The following is a 17795-nucleotide window of genomic DNA, read 5'->3' on the forward strand; positions in this document are numbered from 1 at the left end:
CCGATCATGCCTTGCCAGGCTTTTCGTTGAGGGCAGACCTTTGCAAAATGTCCCGGTCGCTGACAGAGGAAACACTTCTTGGTAGTTTTCCACTCCTTTTTCCAACCTTCACCAGCGTTTGAAACTTCACGTGTGCATGCTCCATCAATTTCCATCGGCTCCGCCGCCTGGGAAGGCTCCCTCAGCATCTCCGGAATGCGGTTGTCATGGAAACGTTCCGCCCTTATCTCCCGCTTCTCCTGAGCCCGCACTTCCTGGCGTACACCGATCGCAAGCACAGTCTTTGTGAGTTCATCCATCGACCGCGGGTGGGGCGCTCGGGCCAACTCGTCTTTCACTTCGGGGGCCAAACCCGCTTCAAACAACATTTGTACTGGTTCAGAGTCCAGATCCCACCCGAGCTTGTGGACTAACATCGCAAAACGCGGCCAGTAGTTTCTGACGGACAGGCTCCCCTGCTTGCACCCCATCAGCTCCCTCCGTGTCACGCTTTGCTCAATCTCGCTGGAGAACATCGCGTCCATTCCCTGGTAGAATTTCTTAAGATCTTTCAAAGCGTCATTCCCCGTTGCCATTAGGGGCCTGATCCCTTCGCGCGCCCCATCCTGCAGATGTCCAACAATGTAAGCCACCCTCTCCCCATCATCAGCAAAGTCATTTTTCTGCAATTCCAAAGCGTACTGAATTTCCGTTCGGAAGGCATTGTAGTCTTGGGGCTTTCAACCAAACTTGTGTACCAGCCCGGGGACCTTCCTCCCTATCGGGGTGGCTCTGACCTGTGCATCCTGAGCCCGTCTCTCCTCCAGCCACGCAGACAGGGTAGCGACATGCGCCTCCAGGTCTCGATTCCTCTCGACCAGACCTCGCACCATGGCTTCTTGCTCTGTCTCTCCGGCCGGCCCTGTTTGGCTCATCGTGCTGCCTCTCCGGTGCTGTGCACAAGCAACGTCAGGGACTGACGGATTGCTGTAGTGGTTCTAGGGGTTGCTCATGCGTAAGCCGGTGCAAACACCTGGCTGGGTTGCCTGAGTGAACCTTTTCTGTCCGGACAGCCACTCACCCGTGGCTGTCTCAATCGCTGGCAGAATCCGTCAGTGGGCGTTTCTTAAACTTCTTCCAGCAAAGAAGCTCTTTGACGCCTAGTCTCCTCCTACTCTCGCTGCGCGAAAGCCTTCTGCGCAAGGAGGGCGTAGGCAGTGGAGGACCTCTACTCTCCCCTCTGGTCCCCGGCAAGAAGTCATGGGACCGCCTCGCCGCTTCCCCCATCTGCCCCCCTTCTCCACTGGTGCTACGCTGATTCTCTTCCCCAGAAGATGGGCTGCCTCTCCCAATCCCGGGACGCTCTCTGGAATCCCTCTGGATTTTGCTCTCTCCCTCCGGCACTGATGGCAGTTCCCTGACAATAATATATCCAAATCAACCATATGTACAATTTTATATACGTTAATACTCCTCCATCCACAAGGTTTATTGGACTTTTAACATTTTATTTGCCCCAAATTGTTCAGACGTACCCAAATAATTCAATATCTTCTCAAACCAATCCTCCTCTTTCTCACTGACCTTAAACCCTTTCATTCTGTGTATCTTCACGGTTAGATATTGTAAAATTATAATATTATTCAGTTTTTTCCTCCTTTGGTTCACCCCTAACTCTTCTGCATTTTTCCAATTACTCACTATAACCTGTCTGGCTGCAGTTACCATCCATTTTACCCATTTACATTCCTCTTTTGTTTTTAACTTGGTGCAACTCAGACTAATAAGAACCATTAATTTATATATTCCCACCTTCCTACCCAGAATTCCCGATATTTCTATACCAATCTGTTTCCAAAATTCATTAACTAACGGACAATCCCACCACATATGACTGTACATTCCCATCACTCCACATTTCCTCCAACAATTCTTACTTCCAGATTTTGTAATATGATATAACCTTACAGGTGCATAATACCATTTTTGTACCAACTTCAACCCCTGTTCCTGGATTATCCTAGAGGTCGCAACAAAGGGTCAGCATACTTCCCCTATAAACATGCCGCATTTTTTGCTCTGTAAGACACACCAGACCATAAGACGCACCTAGTTTTTGGAAGAGGAAAACAAGAAAAAAATATTCTGAATCCCAGAAGCCAGGACAGCTGCGCAGCGATCCCGCTTGCTGTCCTGGCTTATGGGATAGCCGCGCGCAGCCTCTCCCGGGCAGCGGGATGAAGGCTCCCCTTGCCCAGGAGAGGCTGCGTGCGGCTAAGTCTCCCCCAAGAGCCGCACTCCCTTTAAAGAGCGTGCAGAGTGTGTGTGCGGCTCCTGGGGGCTTTTCCCCGAGGAGGGAGAAGGGCAGCCGTTCTCCCCAAAGAGCCGCACACATGCTCCGCACGGCTCTTTAAAGGGCGCGCTGAGCAGAGCCTCCCGTCTGCATTCACTCCATAAGACACACACCCATTTCCCCTTACTTTTTAGGAAGGGAAGAGTGTGTCTTATAGAGCGAAAAATACGGTACTTGAGCTCTGAGAGGAGGGCAGGCAGGGAGGCTGCACCCTGGCTCATCTCCCACAACAAATGAAACAAAGCGATCCTCTCATTTCCCATCCACTCCTTCATTCATTCATTCATTCCATCCATCCTCTCCTTTCACTGTGCATTTTTCTTGTTCTTGAGGCCCAATATCACCTGATCATATGCACTTTCTCCAAGCCCATTTTGATCTTGCACGGGGGCATACACTGCCGCCATCTTAGGCACAGAGTAGTCATCCAAGCTTGGGTTGTAGGGGTATTCATGGCCGATAGGGTCCTCAGGAGTGGCCTGCACCTTCCAGGCGTCCCCTGTGAACTCCTGGGGCTCATCGTACACCAGGTGAGCCAGACACTCTGGGTCATCATAGATGTGGTGCAGCCCCAGAGAGGCAGGGGACAGGCCCAACCCTCTGGTCCTGGCATGCAGGCCCGCTGCCCCCGGTGGCTCCTCGGCGCTAGGCAGGGGGAAACAGCTGCCACCTGAGCTTCCCAACGACTTGGAGATGGCATCAAATGGCTCCGAGTACTCAGACATTGATTCCTGCTGGGGTTCTCGCCTGGGGTGGGCATCAGACCCCTCCATGTAGGGGCAGTTGGTGCTGGAGAGAGGGCAGCTGGCCGTGGGCTTGACTAACCTGCCCTGTGCTGGTCTTCCTTGCCAGGTGGACTCGAAGGAGAGGGATTTGGTGCCTGCAGTACGGAATGACTGCCCTTCTACCAGCACAGTGGCTTTCCCTCCCTGGGCACCTTTGACAGGCTTGGCTGGACTGGCTGCGCCGGCAAGAAGGGTGGCACCTGAAGATGCACAGGTGGAGTTCCTCTGAGCATTGATGGCGCCTTCAATGACCTGGATGATCTCGCTGCCCTGCTTGGTGGCAAATTCAAAGCTGCCTTCTCCAGAGGCACATCTCCGCCCAGCTTCAAAGGAGAAGATGGCCTAGGAGAAGAAACACAAGGTCTCCTGGGGTCAGTCTGTAGGGAGGGACAAGTGGACCAGCAGCTTGAAATGCTCCTCTCTACTGGGCAAAGTCAGGTGAGGCCCATCAAGGTGAGAAGAGAGTCAATGGGACCAGGAGGCTGGGAGCTGGGAGCTCCCATAACAATTCTCCATCTTCTAAGAACATAGGAAGAGCCTGCTGGATCAGGCCTGCTGGATCTAGTCCAGCTTTCCCTTTCACAGTGGTCAACCAGATGCCTCTATTGGGAAACCAGTAAGCAGGATTTGAGCCCAAGAACACTTTCCCCGTCCTGTGGTTTCTGGCAACTAGTATTCATCAGCATTGCTGCCTCCAATTGTGGAGGCAGAACAGAGCCACCATGGCTGGTAGCCATCGATAGCCCTCTCCTCCAATGAATTTATCCAATGCTCTTTAAAAGCTATGCAAGTTGGTGGCCCTCGCTGCTTCCCGTGGGACCTAAAATGCTCCTCTCTGCTAGGCAAAGCCAGGTGAGACTTAGGACCGCCAAGGTTGGGTGGCAGATATTAGGTAGGACCAGGAAACTGTGAGATGGGAGTTCCCATCACAGCCCTCCATCTTCACATCTGGTTCAGCCCCAAGACATCACCCTAAAGAACTCAAACACAGAATTGTAGAGCTGGAAGAGGCCCAACAGGTCATCTAATCCAAACCACTGCAATACAAGACTTACTTCCTCTGCATGGTTCCTTCCCTGGGATTTGGGAAGCGAAAAACTCAGGGCATCATGCAGGAGGCAGAGTGGAGGGAGGCAGGAAAGCCCCACCCAGCTGACACAAAACTTCCTCCAAAGACAGGAAATGTTTCTGCAAAATCATGTGTGATGGCCTGGGATTCGGACTCGGATGCTGAACCTGAGGGATCCCAGCCTGCACAGTATTCCCCGCCTCCAGAACCAGCTGAGCCGGGGCTGGGGCATGAGCCCGAAGGGTCCTCACCTGTGCTGGGTCCTCAGACGCAGGCATCAGCTGAGTCTGCTCTGGCTCCTGAGGTGATGGAGGACCCATTGCCTGCAGGTGCTCCACTCTCAGTCCCATTAGGGGAAGATGAGGTTGCCTCTGGGTCCGGTAACCCTCCAGCCTCTCCTGAACTGCAGAGGCTCAAGGCAGAGAGGCGGAGGGAACTAAGTTCCCGCAGGAGGAGTGCTCGCCTCCAGGCCAGGAGAGGCAAGTCACCAGAGGATTGGGGCGCCCTATGCCTCGGGGCAGATAAAAGCCAGCCAGCCCATTCCCAGGTTGCGGGAGCAACATTGTTGGTTGCTAGTTTCTGTCTGAGCTCCTGACCAGCCCTGGCTCCCTGCTTGCAAGCCTGTTCACCCGACTCCCTGCCCTGCACCCAGCTTCCGCTACTACGGACTGCCTCCACGTTGCACCTTTGACCATGGACCGGAATTGGACCTCGCCTCTCGGGTAACCCACGGGACCAGCACATCATGATTCCCCCACTACCACCCATTTCCCAGACTTGGCTCCCATCTCAGCTGCCTCCTGCGCTTCTCCAGGGGCGTAGCATCTCCTACTGCCGCCCGAGGCGGGAGCACACTGTCAGTGGAAAAGCAGGTGAGCAGGACATCCCTCTCCCCCCCTAAACAATCAGGAAGGGGCAGCAAGGAGGCAGGCAATGGAAACACATCTGGAAAGGAGGCACATCTGAGAGGCATGGTCAGCGGAAAGGAGGCAGTACCAGGCCACTGGCAACTTCCTATCCACACCGCGAAGTCTGCTTAGGAACAGCAACTGTCTGGCATCGCACACCTGAAATGTGCTGCGCCGGAGACAAACACCCCACAGCCATTACCTTGTCATGACCGAATCTCCGCAGGAACTTGTACGGCCAGGTGTAGATCACTTCCCCCGCTTGCTTGTCACGCAGCTCCAAGGCATCCGCTTTGGCACAGAGAAAGAAGATGCCCCAGATCTGACAGCGCTCAGAGGCCTCGGTTGCCCTCACGGCCACGGGAAACTGCCTCTCAGCAGCTGGAAGGAAACATAAGAACTTAAAAAGATCCTGGCTGCAGTATCAGGCCAATGGCCCATCCAGTCCAGCATCCTGTTCTTACGGTGGCCAACCAGATGCCCTAATGCAGGCAAAGGCAAACTCGGCCCTCCAGATGTTTTGAGACTACAATTCCCATCATTTCTGACCACTGGTCCTGTTAGCTAGGGGTGGTGGGAGTTGTAGTCCCAAAACATCTGGAGGGCTAAGTTTGCCTATGACTGCCCTAATGGGACACATGCAACTGGTTTTCAGAAGCACAATTTCATAGCCATCGTGGCAAGTGGCCCCCATTCTTTTCCTGTGGCAGCACCCACACTTTGGAACTCCCTGCCTATTGACATGGGGCGGGTGCCTTCTCTGTGCTCCTTTTCAGCGCCTGCTAAAACACATTTTTGTTTAGAGAAGCCAGCCCAGACATGTAGTATTCTGCTGTATGTTTTAGTTAAATCCTGAGTTTATCTTCTGAATGTTTTAAAGAGGGTTTTTAAAAAAAAATTATTGCTTTATTCTCATTGCAAACCTGCTTTGAAAAGTTTTCTCTGCCTTTTTCAAGCGGTGCATAAATTTAATGAAATAAAATGGCATTTCGTGTCATCGCAGGCTTCTTTCCAAAGTCCTGCCCCCAGCCCGCTTTCTCAGGTGCAGGTTCCGCCCAAGGACACTGAAGGTGTTGTCAACAACAATTGGCCTTATTCCCTTATGGGGTCCACAAGAGCCCTTATAGAGTCCTTTGTAGGTTCTCCATCGGTAGGAGAAAATAACAGAAGCCAACCAGAGAATATTAAGAAGCAAAGCAGCTAGTAAGCCTGATTGTTATTAAAGCTGTTGCAACAGGGTGCTCCTCCACACACAGGAGGGGCTGGAGGGACCCAGGACAAAGGTGTGCCCGCCCTTATATAGACTTTTGGAATTGCCCACCCTCAAACTCCAGACCATGCCCAGAAACATCATACATACATCACAGAAGGAGGCAGTCTAAAACAGAATCCTGAGTATGTTGTTTATCTCCTGCCTGGCAGGTTACCTGCTTGCATTATCTGGGTTTTGGCCACTCTTTTGTTATTACAGGTAAAGGTAAGGGGACCCCTGACAGTTAGGTCCAGTCATGACCAACTCTGGCGTTGCGGCGCTCATCTCACTTTACTGGCCGAGGGAGCCGGCGTACAGCTTCCGGGTCATGTGGCCAGCATGACTAAGCCGCTTCTGGCGAACCAGAGCAGCGCACGGAAACGCCGTTTACCTTCCAGCCAGAGCGGTACCTGTTTATCTACTTGCACTTTGACGTGCTTTTGAACTGCTAGGTGGGCAGGAGCAGGGACCGAGCAACGGGAGCTCACACCGTCGCTGGGATTCGAACCTTATAACTACTTAATTTCTGAATCCAGGTCACAGGTCTCAGGCTCACCCTATTCACACCTTAAATGTGCCCTTAAAGCAGGATCTGTGAGCACAGAGACAATGGGGAGGTTTTTTTCAGTTCTTCCCTGCTTGCAGAGAAACATTTGGTCAGTTTGGGAGAGTCAAAATGGTTTCAGGACTGTCTTCCTCTACTGTTTCAGACATGTGGGTTATGTATTTATGTACGTGTTTGCCTTGTACATTTAATTTATATATTTGAGGCCTTAAATTCTTATAACAAGGACAAGTGGGGGGAGGGAGGAGGGCAGGAAATGGGGAAGGGACGATAAGTGCCTGGGGAGCATCAGGCAGCCATATCAGTGAGAGCCCTGCACGGCCCGCAAAACCACAGTCAGGAAGAGGGCGAGCAAGAGCTAAGGCGGAGGCAGATTTTCCATGACGCCGCCTCGGCCAGAGTGAGCACTTTACATGCCAGTTCTTGGAAGACAGGCTCCACTGTGGTGCACGCTGCAAGCATGCCTGTTGTCATTGTTGTTTAGTCATTTAGTTGTGTCCAACTCTTCGTGACCCCATGGACCAGAGCACGACAGGCACTCCTGTCTTCCACTGCCTCCCACAGTTTAGTCAAACTCATGCTGGTAGCTTCGAGAACACTGTCCAACCATCTCGTCCTCTGTCGTCCCCTTCTCCTTGTGCCCTCCATCTTTCCCAACATCAGGGTCTTTTCCAGGGAGTTTTCTCTTCTCATGAGGTGGCCAAAGTATTGGAGCCTCAGCTTCACGATCTGTCCTTCCAGTGAGCACTCAGGGCTGATTTCCTTAAGAATGGAGAGGTTTGATCTTCTTGCAGTCTATGGGACTCTCAAGAGTCTCCTCCAGCACCAGAATTCAAAAGCACCCATTCTTCGGCGATCAGCCTTCTTTATGGTCGAGCTCTCACTTCCATACATCACTAGCATGCATGCCTAGCCCCCACCTTTGAGCACAGAGCCCCAAGGAGAACAGAACATCGTCTTGGTTCAAATGCTGGAGCTCTAAGAGTAGTGTTGGGCAGCTGGAGATGCAGAGCTGATCCTTTCGGTTTTTCCCCCGACACAGAATCATGAAATTGTAGAAGTGGAAAGGACCACCCGCCCCCCAAAGGGCCATGTAGTCCAACCTCCTGCAATGCAGGAATCTCAACTAAACATAAATCTGCTTGCAAGTGTTGTAAACAATTTGTTTACAAGGCCTCTCCTCCTCCCAGAGGGGAGGGGTTGTGAGCTGGAGCAGCTTCCCGCTGGGGCAGGGAGGCGTGCTCAGCTCCCTGCTCCTGATTGCTTCTGCTGCCGCAGCCAAGCCTTCCAGCCGACCAATAGGGCCGGCTGGTGGGCGGGGCTAGCCGCATTTAAACAGCCGCGGCAGCGCTCAGCTCCCAGTCTGTTCCTGCTTTCTTCAGATCTCCCGCCCTCCCTCCCTCTTAGGTCAGCTTCTTCTTTTGCGTATTGACCTTGCCATGGACTTTGGTTGGTTGCCTTGGTTGCCCAAGGGGCCTGGTAGGACTCTTTTATCCATTTGGCAAATTGGCATCAGCCTCTTGGTTTTTCCGCCTACCTCGTAGCAATTCGTCACAACTTTCTGGTATTGGCGGTTAGGCACTGGGATATGTGTGCTGTGTTGGAGGATTGGGTATGCGCCATCATCTACCCCTCATCTTTTGGGTATTCCGTTAAAGGAATCCGGCGGTCGTAGATCCTGTCCGATGCCCTGCTGGTGGCTAGGGCCATGGCACGATCCCCGGTGACGTCATGGGGGAGCTTCCAGTTGTATTTGCATCAACAAGCGCCTCCCATTGGTCCTGTATACCTGAAGGAGCATCTCCAGCCCCATCGTTCAGCCCAGACATTGAGGTCCAGCTCCGAGGGCCTTCTGGCGGTTCCCTCATTGCAAGAAGTGAGGTTACAGGGAACCAGACAGAGGGCCTTCTTGGTAGTGGCACCTGCCCTATGGAACACCCTCCCACCAGATGTGAAGTAAATAAGCAGCTATCTTATCTTTAAAAGACATCTGAAGGCAGCCCTGTTTAGGGAAGTTTTTGATATTTAATGCTGTATTGTTTTTAATACTCGATTGGAAGCCGCCCAGAGTGGATAGGAAAACTCAGCCCGATGGGCGGGGTATAAATATATTATTATTATTAACCCTGATATGACTCCCGGCTCTGCGGGGTGGAGTCTTGTATTGCTGTTTCATCCAGTGCCTAAGCCAATACTACTCACATGCTGTAACCAATAAAAGTTGTGGCCTAATTTTGCCCATTAACCTAGAATAATGTGTCTTTGTGTCTTATTATACTCCTATGCAGGTGGCGGGTCCTCGACTCACAACACAAGCACCATCTCTCGATGGTGGCAGCCCCTTCCTCTTTGCTCCCTGCCCAACTCGGGGTCTCTTGCTCTCCTCTCCTACCTTTGCAGGTGGTGCTGTACAGGGAATTCTCTTCCATGGAGAGAGCAGTGGGAGACGTGGCCTTGCCCTTCAGGAGTTCCTTCTCCAGCATCACTTTCCAGTCTTCAGTGCTTCTCTAAAACCCAAAGAGAACATATTGTTACCAGAAAACAGCGGGGTGTGTGGTTTCTACAGCCCAGCTCCCCATTAAGGGACTCAAGGGTCCCCCAAGTTCCATATCAGAGGAACCTCAGAGAAGCATCAGCTGAGGCAGGATCCTGTGAAAGCAAGGCAGATCTTTATTTTCCTGTTACAACAAAAGTCTCCTCCACACCTTGGGTAGGAGGCGAGGACCCTGAACAAAGGTGTGAAAGAACTTTTAAAGAAATTTCCCAGCCCCTTAGCCAAGGACCACCCAAAAGCATCCTACAGGGGTCACAGAAAGAGGCAGTCTACAACAGAAATTTGAGAGAGTGGCTTGTCTCCTGTCTGTCAAGATATCTGATGATGTTTTTTGCTGATGGCCCTATCTTGATCAGTCTGGGCCATCCTTTTGAAATGGTAAATATCCCGAATCCTTTCACAAATTCACACCTATTGATACAAAGGAGATGCTCTGTTGACTGGTCTGCTCTGCTTAACAGATACTTGCCAGGCCGGTTTTGCAGAGAGGTAGGTAAACCCCTTCATTCCAAGCAGTTTGTTTATTTACAGGATTTACAAGTAAAAAACAACTATCTGGAAAGGCGTTTTCCTGCTACCAAAGAGAAATATTTGAGGTGAGAGTCCAAATGGCTCCGGGATTGCTCTCCTGCACCATTTGAAATTATGGCTTATGTACCTATGTGTGTGCGCCCACCCTGTGTCTTTATGAACATTTATTTTATTGTTTCGACACCTTAGAATTAGAAGGGTGTGTGCATGCTTTGGTTGTTTCTCACATATCAATACAAATATAAGAACAGCCCTCTGCTGGATGGGGCCAAAGGGGGCTCATCTAATCTGGCATCCTGTCCTCATGGTGACCAAGCGCATGTCTCGCAGCGGTTCTCAACCTGTGGGTCCCCAGATGTTGTTGGACTACAACTCCCATCATCCCTGAGCTCTGGCCTTGCTAGCTAGGGATGATGGGAGTTGTAGTCCAACAACATCTGGGGACCCACAGGTTGAGAACTGCTGCGCTTCAAAGGGAATCCCAGAAACAGGATATGAAGACAACAACAGCCCTCTCCCCTCCTGCAGTTTCCAGCAGCTGGTGTCCAGACGCATTGCTGCCTCCGACTGTGGAGGGCAAAGCACAGCCCCCATAGCTAGGAGCCATCCATATTATTATAAGAATTCTAAGGTCTCAAATATAAAATAAATAATCTTAAATGCACACATATCTACAGTAAATATATGAACTAAGTGTCTCAAATAGTAAGGGAGAGCAATCCTGAAGCCATTTTGATTCTCCCAATGACCTCAAATATTCCTCTGCAGTAAGGGAGGCAAATGGGGAAAGCCTTCCCATTCTCTTTTTGCTTGCAAATCCTGTCTTTAGGGCGTATTTGTGTCTGAATAGGGTGAGCCTGTGACCTGGACTCAGGAACTAAAGTATTCACAAAAGAATGGCCAGGCTGCCCAGGTAAAGCAATCAGCGACCATTATCAGGTATCCTGCCAGACAGGATTTCTGCTGTAGACCACCTCCTTCTGTGATATATGTATGATGTTTTGTGGGGTGGTCTTGGGCAATTTCAAAAGTCTATATAAGGGCTTGGGCACCATTGTTCAGGGTTCTCCCTCTTGTGTGGGGTGAGCGCGGACCCTGCTGCAACAGTTTAATAAAGTTCAAGCTTACTAGCCGCTTTGCTTCTCAATATACTCTGCTTGGCCTCTGTTATTTTCTCCTACCGATAGGGCTCTATACGGGTTCTTGGATACCCCATAAGGGAAAAAGAGCAGGTTTTTTCTTTTAACAATAGCCTCTTCCGTGAATTTGTCTAATCCTCTGTTAAAGCCACCTCTGGTTTCCAGTCAGAATCCTCAACAAGTGTTTCTCCTATTTTCCCCAACATAATGTCACAATGAATGGTTGCATAAGCTTTGTTTAAATCAGTTCTCCAGAGCTTTTGCTTTAATTTAAACAAAACTCTATACATTCCCTAATTCATCTTGCTTTCTTCTTACTCTTGCAAAAAACACAACCCTCCCCTGCAATCTTTCCCTTTAACTGACTAACTTTGTTCTTTATGACATTGTCTGTTGCTGTACACCTGTATTGAAGCTACTGCATGGAACTGTACTAAAAGCTGGTAAGATAAAGGTAAAGGGACCCCTGACCATTAGGTCCAGTCGCAGACGACTCTGGGGTTGCGGCGCTCATCTCGCTTTATTGGCCGAGGGAGCCGGCATACAGCTTCCAGGTCATGTGGCCAGCATGACTAAGCCGCTTCTGGAGAACCAGAGCAGCGCACGGAAACGCCGTTTACCTTCCCGCTGGAGTGCTACCTATTTATCTACTTGCACTTTGACGTGCTTTTGAACTGCTAGGTTGGCAGGAGCAGGGACCGAACAACGGGAGCTCACCCCGTTGCGGGGATTTGAACCGCCGACCTTCTGATCGGCAAGCCCTGGGCCTGACCATTAGGTCCAGTCGCAGACTCATCTGGGGTTGCGGCGCTCATCTCGCTTTATTGGCCGCGGGAGCCGGCGTACAGCTTCCGGGTCATGTGGCCAGCATGACTAAACCGCTTCTGGCGAACCAGAGCAGCGCACGGAAACGCCGTTTACCTTCCCGCCGCAGCGGTACCTATTTATCTACTTGCAATTTGATGTGCTTTTGAACTGCTAGGTTCGCAGGAGCTGGGACCGAGCAACGGGAGCTCACCTCGTCGCGGGGATTCGAACCGCCGACCTTCTGATCGGCCAGTCCTAGGCTCTGTGGTTTAACCCACAGCGCCACCCGCGTCCCTAAAAGCTGGTAGTTTTTTAAAATTAATAAAAACTGTGCTCTAATGAAGAAAAAAAAGCCATCTCTGCTTGGGGGTCATCATCACTGCCTCCTGCGACAAGGCGCTCCAAAGTTTAACTATATGTGAAGAAGGATTTCATTTCGTCAGTCCTCTGACAGACCATGGGCCAGTGAAAGGCAGTTTCTAAACTGCTACACACACAGGATGATGAGGTGCAGCTTTCCACACCTCCCTCTGCGTGAGACATGACCTATACTACTGAGTGCCATTTTCCTCACAGTGAAAGCATGCTTGCACAGTTCCAGGATCCAGGCCTCCGCCTCGGCCCTCTCAGCAGCCAGCAGGTAGCATTTCTCGGTGGTCTCCAGGAAGAAAGGCGCTGTCTCCTTGGGGCTGCCGGTTTCTCCACCTGCCTCAGCCACCTGCACACAGTCCTCCAACTTGATGATGCGTCTGCTGCTATCCCCTTTCTTGGCTTTCTCCACCGACTCCAGGAGCTCAAGGCGGGCCGGGGCACAGGCACTTTCCCTGTACAGGACAGCCCAGAACTTCCGCCATTTCTGAGGGGGAGAAAAAACATACATGAAGGTTTGTTTCTCTAGTCATAAAAAAACCTTTCTATACTGCAAAAGCAGAGACATCACCTTGCCGACAAAGGTCTGTATAGTTAAAGTTATGGTTTTCTCAGTATTGATGTATGGAAGTGAGAGCTGGACCATCAAGAAGGCTGATCGCCGAAGAATGGATGCTTTTGAATTCTGGTGCTGGAGGAGACTCTTGAGAGTCCCATGGACTGCAAGAAGATCAAACCTCTCCATTCTGAAGCAAATCAGCCCTGAGTGCTCACTGGAAGGACAGATCCTGAAGCTGAGGCACCAATATTTTGGCCACCTCACGAGAAGAGAAGACTCCCTGGAAAAGACCCTGATGCTGGGAAAGATGGAGGGCACAAGGAGTAGGGGACGACAGAGGACGAGATGGTTGGACAGTGTTCTCGAAGCTACCAGCATGAGTTTGACCAAACTGCGGGAAGCAGTGGAAGACAGAAGTGCCTGGCGTGCTCTGGTCCAGGGGGTCACGAAGAGTCAGACACGACTAAACGACTAAACAACAACAACAACAACAACAAAGTTTGAAAGAAGTGCTAAGGCAATATCTCTCCAAGATTTCCAGGCAGGGCCTTGACACGCCCACAACTGACAAATCTGAGGTGGTTTGGGACCCTGTATTTCCCCTGTATTTCCACATGGTTTATACATTTAGTTTATATATATAAGACCTTAAAATTCTTATAACAATAGCAAGGGTGAAAAAGAGCAAATGTGAAAGTTCATGGGGAGAAGGAAACTGGGGTCTCTCTCTCTCTCTCTCTCTCTCTCTCTCTGTATTTGTGTGTGTGTGTGTGTGTGTGTGTGTGTGTGTGTGTGTTTAAGCCCCGTGTTCAGCTCCTGCCTATGGAAAGGCTGGGCTCTATCCAGCCTGATCCTTAAAAGAATTCAGGGCGCAGCCTGCGCGTTGAAGAAATTCGCCTGTTTTCTTTCTCTTCGTTAAGAGTATTTTTCATTTGCCCTTGATCAAGCAATTCCCTGGGTGAGTTACAATAATTTATACATTCGGAGGCAAAGTGGGGCCAAATTTCAGAGGGAGCAGAGCAATTTTTAAAGGGTTTTCAAAGGACGGGAGAGGCAAGATACCTGGAGCCTGCTGGAAGTGATCCCTGAGCTTCTAGCCTAAAGCAAAAAAGGAGGTTCGAGGCTGGAGAAGGAGTAGCCGGTCTTTTTTTTTTTGCTAAATTGTATTAATTTATTAACAACAAGAAGAAGAAGAAGAAGAAGAAGAAGAAGAAGAAGAAGAAGAAGAAGAAGAAGTGCAAGCGTAACAAAAACAAAAAGGAATACAAAATGTAAACCATAAAGCATCACAGCCTGTAAGGACAAAAATACACAGATCCAGCAGAGCTCCAAAGGAATAATAAAGTATTAACTCATACAAAGGTTCCATTTACAAATCATAAATATGTATAAATATAAAAGCATTCCCCACTTGTGAGTTCCATCATTATTGAGAAGAAAGGTTCTAGCCTTAAATGTCTGAGCCAGACATTTACATACACTGGTGGCAGTGCCGAAGTTATGTATAAGCTAAACAAGCCATAGCTTAGGGCCGCATTCTCTCGGGGGCCCCCAAAAAATTAAAGGAAAAACAACAACTGGATGTACATTTCCAAAATATAAGATTTAAAACAAATAAAATAAAACCTACATACAGCAACAGTGTTTTGTGTTGTGTAGGCTCCTATGATGTAAGTAATGGGCCCCTCCTGCTCCCTAAAATATCACTGGTTTGCTCATTTCTATATCAATTACTTTGAGAAAATACATATTTTGTTATGTGCAAATGGCTTTAGATACCTATTAGGTCCATAAATTACCATATAGCATATATTCAACACAAAAAACAGCGACAATTTGTTGTTGACAAAGGACAGCTGGATATATAAAGGGCCCCATTACCTTCAATAGTTTAGAGCCTCATCTAATCTAAATCTGGCCCTGACTGGTGGCAATGAGTGACCACAACTCTCAGAATTGGCATAAGAAATGAAATAATGCTCTCTGTCTCTCTCTATATATATATTTTCACACTCTGCCCTTTAGATACTTTTAGTTTATGATGTATCTATTCAAGAAGGGCAATTTGCCAAACCCTTGAACACCAGCAATCCAAATTCTTAAGATGAAAGGCCTTATAGAGTTTGTCAATTCAGCGCTGAGCTGCTGTTAAGAGAGATGAGAAATCAGTTCTTTGCTTTTCAAATCCTGTTCAGTTTCCATAGACAGGTTCAACAGAGCCAGGTGCAAAGATGGAACAATAATTTGTTTGGGTATCTCGGACTCGAAAAAAGGCTTTGCTAAAGAGAATTCATTAATGCATGAAACATTATTTAAAAACAACAAAAAATTACGATCTAAAATGTATAACCTTTTGCTAGATTTGGACATGATTGACGTGAAAGTGAAAGAGACAATGATTAAATGGGCACGAGACTTCGGCCACACAATGTATTTAGAGCAAAGGGAGAAACTTTGGCAGGAAGATATAAGGTTTACTGCCTGTAGTACAATAAAAGAAAATTTCATCAAAATGTTCTACAGGTGGTATTTAACACCAGTCAAATTAGCAAAAATCTATAAACTGAAATCCAACCTCTGTTGGAAATTCAACAAGGAAGCTGGTACAACAATGCATATGTGGTGGAGCTTCACCCCGATTAAGTACCGTATTTTTCGCCCCATAGGGTGCACCGGCCCATAGGGCGCACCTAGTTTTTTTTGGGGGGGGAAATAAATGGGGGGAAATAATTTTATTCCCCCCCCCCAGGCGCAGGGCTGGGGTGGGGGAAGCCCGAGCTTCCCCCGACCCCAGCCCCCAGAACAGGCTGCTCTCCGCAAGCCGTGGGAACCCTCCCACAGCTTGCGGAGAGCTACCCGAAGCCCGGGCGCGACTGCTCAGCGCACCCAGGCTTCGGGATAGAGGCAGCTCTCCGCAAGTCGTGGGAACTCTTGCGGATAGCTTCCTGAAGCCTGGAGAGCGAGAGGGGTCAGTGCGCACCGACCCCTCTCGCTCTCCAGGCTTCAGCGAAAGCCTGCATTCACCCCATAGGACGCACACACATTTCCCCTTCATTTTTGGAGGGGAAAAAGTGCGTCCTATAGGGCGAAAAATACGGTACGTCTGGGGAGAAATACATGAGGAGTTGAAAAAAATGCTTAAAATCCCATTAACGAAAAAACCAGAGGCTTACCTACTGGGCCTTTTAGGAAAAGAAATACCAAAATCGAAAAAAAGATTTTTCTTATATGCGACCACCACAGCCAGGATAGTAATAGCATCTAAATGGAAAGCTAAAGAACTACCTACCAAGGAGGAATGGCTTCTCAAATTAAATGAATATTTAAAATTGGCTAAATTAACAGCATCCATACGACAGCAATCAAATCCAAAACTAAAAAATGAATGGCAATGCTTTGATGATTATATGACAAAATATTGCTCTTAAAAAGACATGCTAATATGCTCAGATTAAGAATGTAAATGCATCAAAACAATAATTTGTTTGGGTATCAAAGAGATCTTAGCGAACACCTTGTTCCAACATTCAGTGAGGAGAAGCCAGTCTTACCTTCCCAAATGTCTGGTGCTGGAGCAGGTAGAGCAAGCCTTTCTTCACCACTGTCTCTTCCATGGTCAAGGAGGAGCAGCGGCAGCAGCAGGTGGGGACACACAACGTCTCCTTGGCCCCACTCCTGGCCTCTCTGTGGGTGCGCCGCGCACTCAGCACTGCTCAACAAGGCTCCGTTTTGCTTCTTCCACCACCCTTTCTCTTTCTCTTTTTCTAAAAAGCGCTTTCACGTCAGCTTCCTGTGGTTGTGGTCTCATCAAGAAGGACAGAAGCTGAAGACACAGATCACTGTGCCATATGTACACCCAATGAAGCTGAAGGTTGTAAAATTCAAGGCAGGTGGAAGGTAGTACGTCTTCATGCAGTGCATGCATGTGGTTTAGGGCCTTCGTATTTACAGGACCACCACTCCTGGTCTGCCCCGCAGAGGACCTTAAGGTCCATGAATAACCATAGTTTAGAGGTCCCGGGCCCTAAGGAAGTCAGACTATCCTCCACCAGGGCCAGGGCTTTTTCAGTGATGGCTCCAACCTGGTGGAATGCTCTGTCCCATGAGACTAGGGCCCTTCAGGATTTAACCTCCTTCCGTCGAGTCTGTATGACAGAGCTATTCCAGCTTGATCTTTTATTTCCCTTCTCTTCCCTTCCCCTTCCCTTTTTATGAAGATCACCCACTCTGAGACCCCACAGCAAATTCTCCCCTAGCCTCCTTGCTGGCCCGAGTAGGACCAATTCAGCCAGATAGCCCTGGGGATTATCTGATTGATTTTTTATTTTTATTGTTATTCATGTTTTTATACTGTATTTTATGCTGCTTTTATAATTAAGTGTTTTAAAGTGTTTAAAATTTGTTATTAGCTGCCCTGAGCCTGGTTTTTGAACCGGGAAGGGCGGGGTATAAAATAATAATAATAATAATAATAATAATAATAATAATAAACAACGATGGAACTCACACCCACATGAGGCAGTGGTGGCTTCCAACTTGAATAGCTATAAAAGAGGATGAGGCAAATTCATGGAGGAGAGACCTATGAACTAGCCATGACAACTGTCTACAGCTGGAAGCAACAATGCTTCTGAAGGCCAGTTGCTGGAAACCACAGGAAGGGAGATTGTTCTTGTGCTCGAATCCTGCTTGCTGGTTTCCCACAGGCACCTAGTTGTTCACTGTGAAAACAGGATGCTGGACAAGATGGGCCATTAACTTCTCGGTAGTGGCGCCTGCCCTGTGGAACGCCATCCCACCAGATGTCAAAGAGAAAAACAACTACCAGACTTTTAGAAGACATCTGAAAGCAGCCCTGTTTAGGGAAGCTTGTAATGTTTAATAGGTTATTGTATTTTAATATTCTGTTGGAAGCCACTCAGAGT

The 17795-nt window shown here is 49.0% G+C and overlaps 1 protein-coding gene across 1 annotated transcript; it reads right to left on the bottom strand.

Annotated features, from left to right (window-relative positions):
* Nucleotides 1–235: 235 nt before the first annotated feature.
* Nucleotides 236–16720, bottom strand: DOK2 (docking protein 2). The gene is made up of 5 exons (XM_081017441.1): nucleotides 16422–16720; nucleotides 12517–12798; nucleotides 9304–9418; nucleotides 5297–5475; nucleotides 236–3459 (listed from the first exon to the last, which is right to left on the bottom strand). Exons 1-5 carry the CDS (start codon nucleotides 16482–16484, stop codon nucleotides 2638–2640), a joined length of 1461 nt encoding a protein of 486 aa, XP_080873567.1. The 5' UTR covers nucleotides 16485–16720; the 3' UTR covers nucleotides 236–2637.
* Nucleotides 16721–17795: the final 1075 nt, after the last annotated feature.

Source organism: Podarcis pityusensis (genome assembly GCF_964106645.2).
Source record: "Podarcis pityusensis genome assembly, chromosome: 8".
NCBI classification, from domain to species: Eukaryota; Metazoa; Chordata; class Lepidosauria; order Squamata; family Lacertidae; genus Podarcis; species Podarcis pityusensis.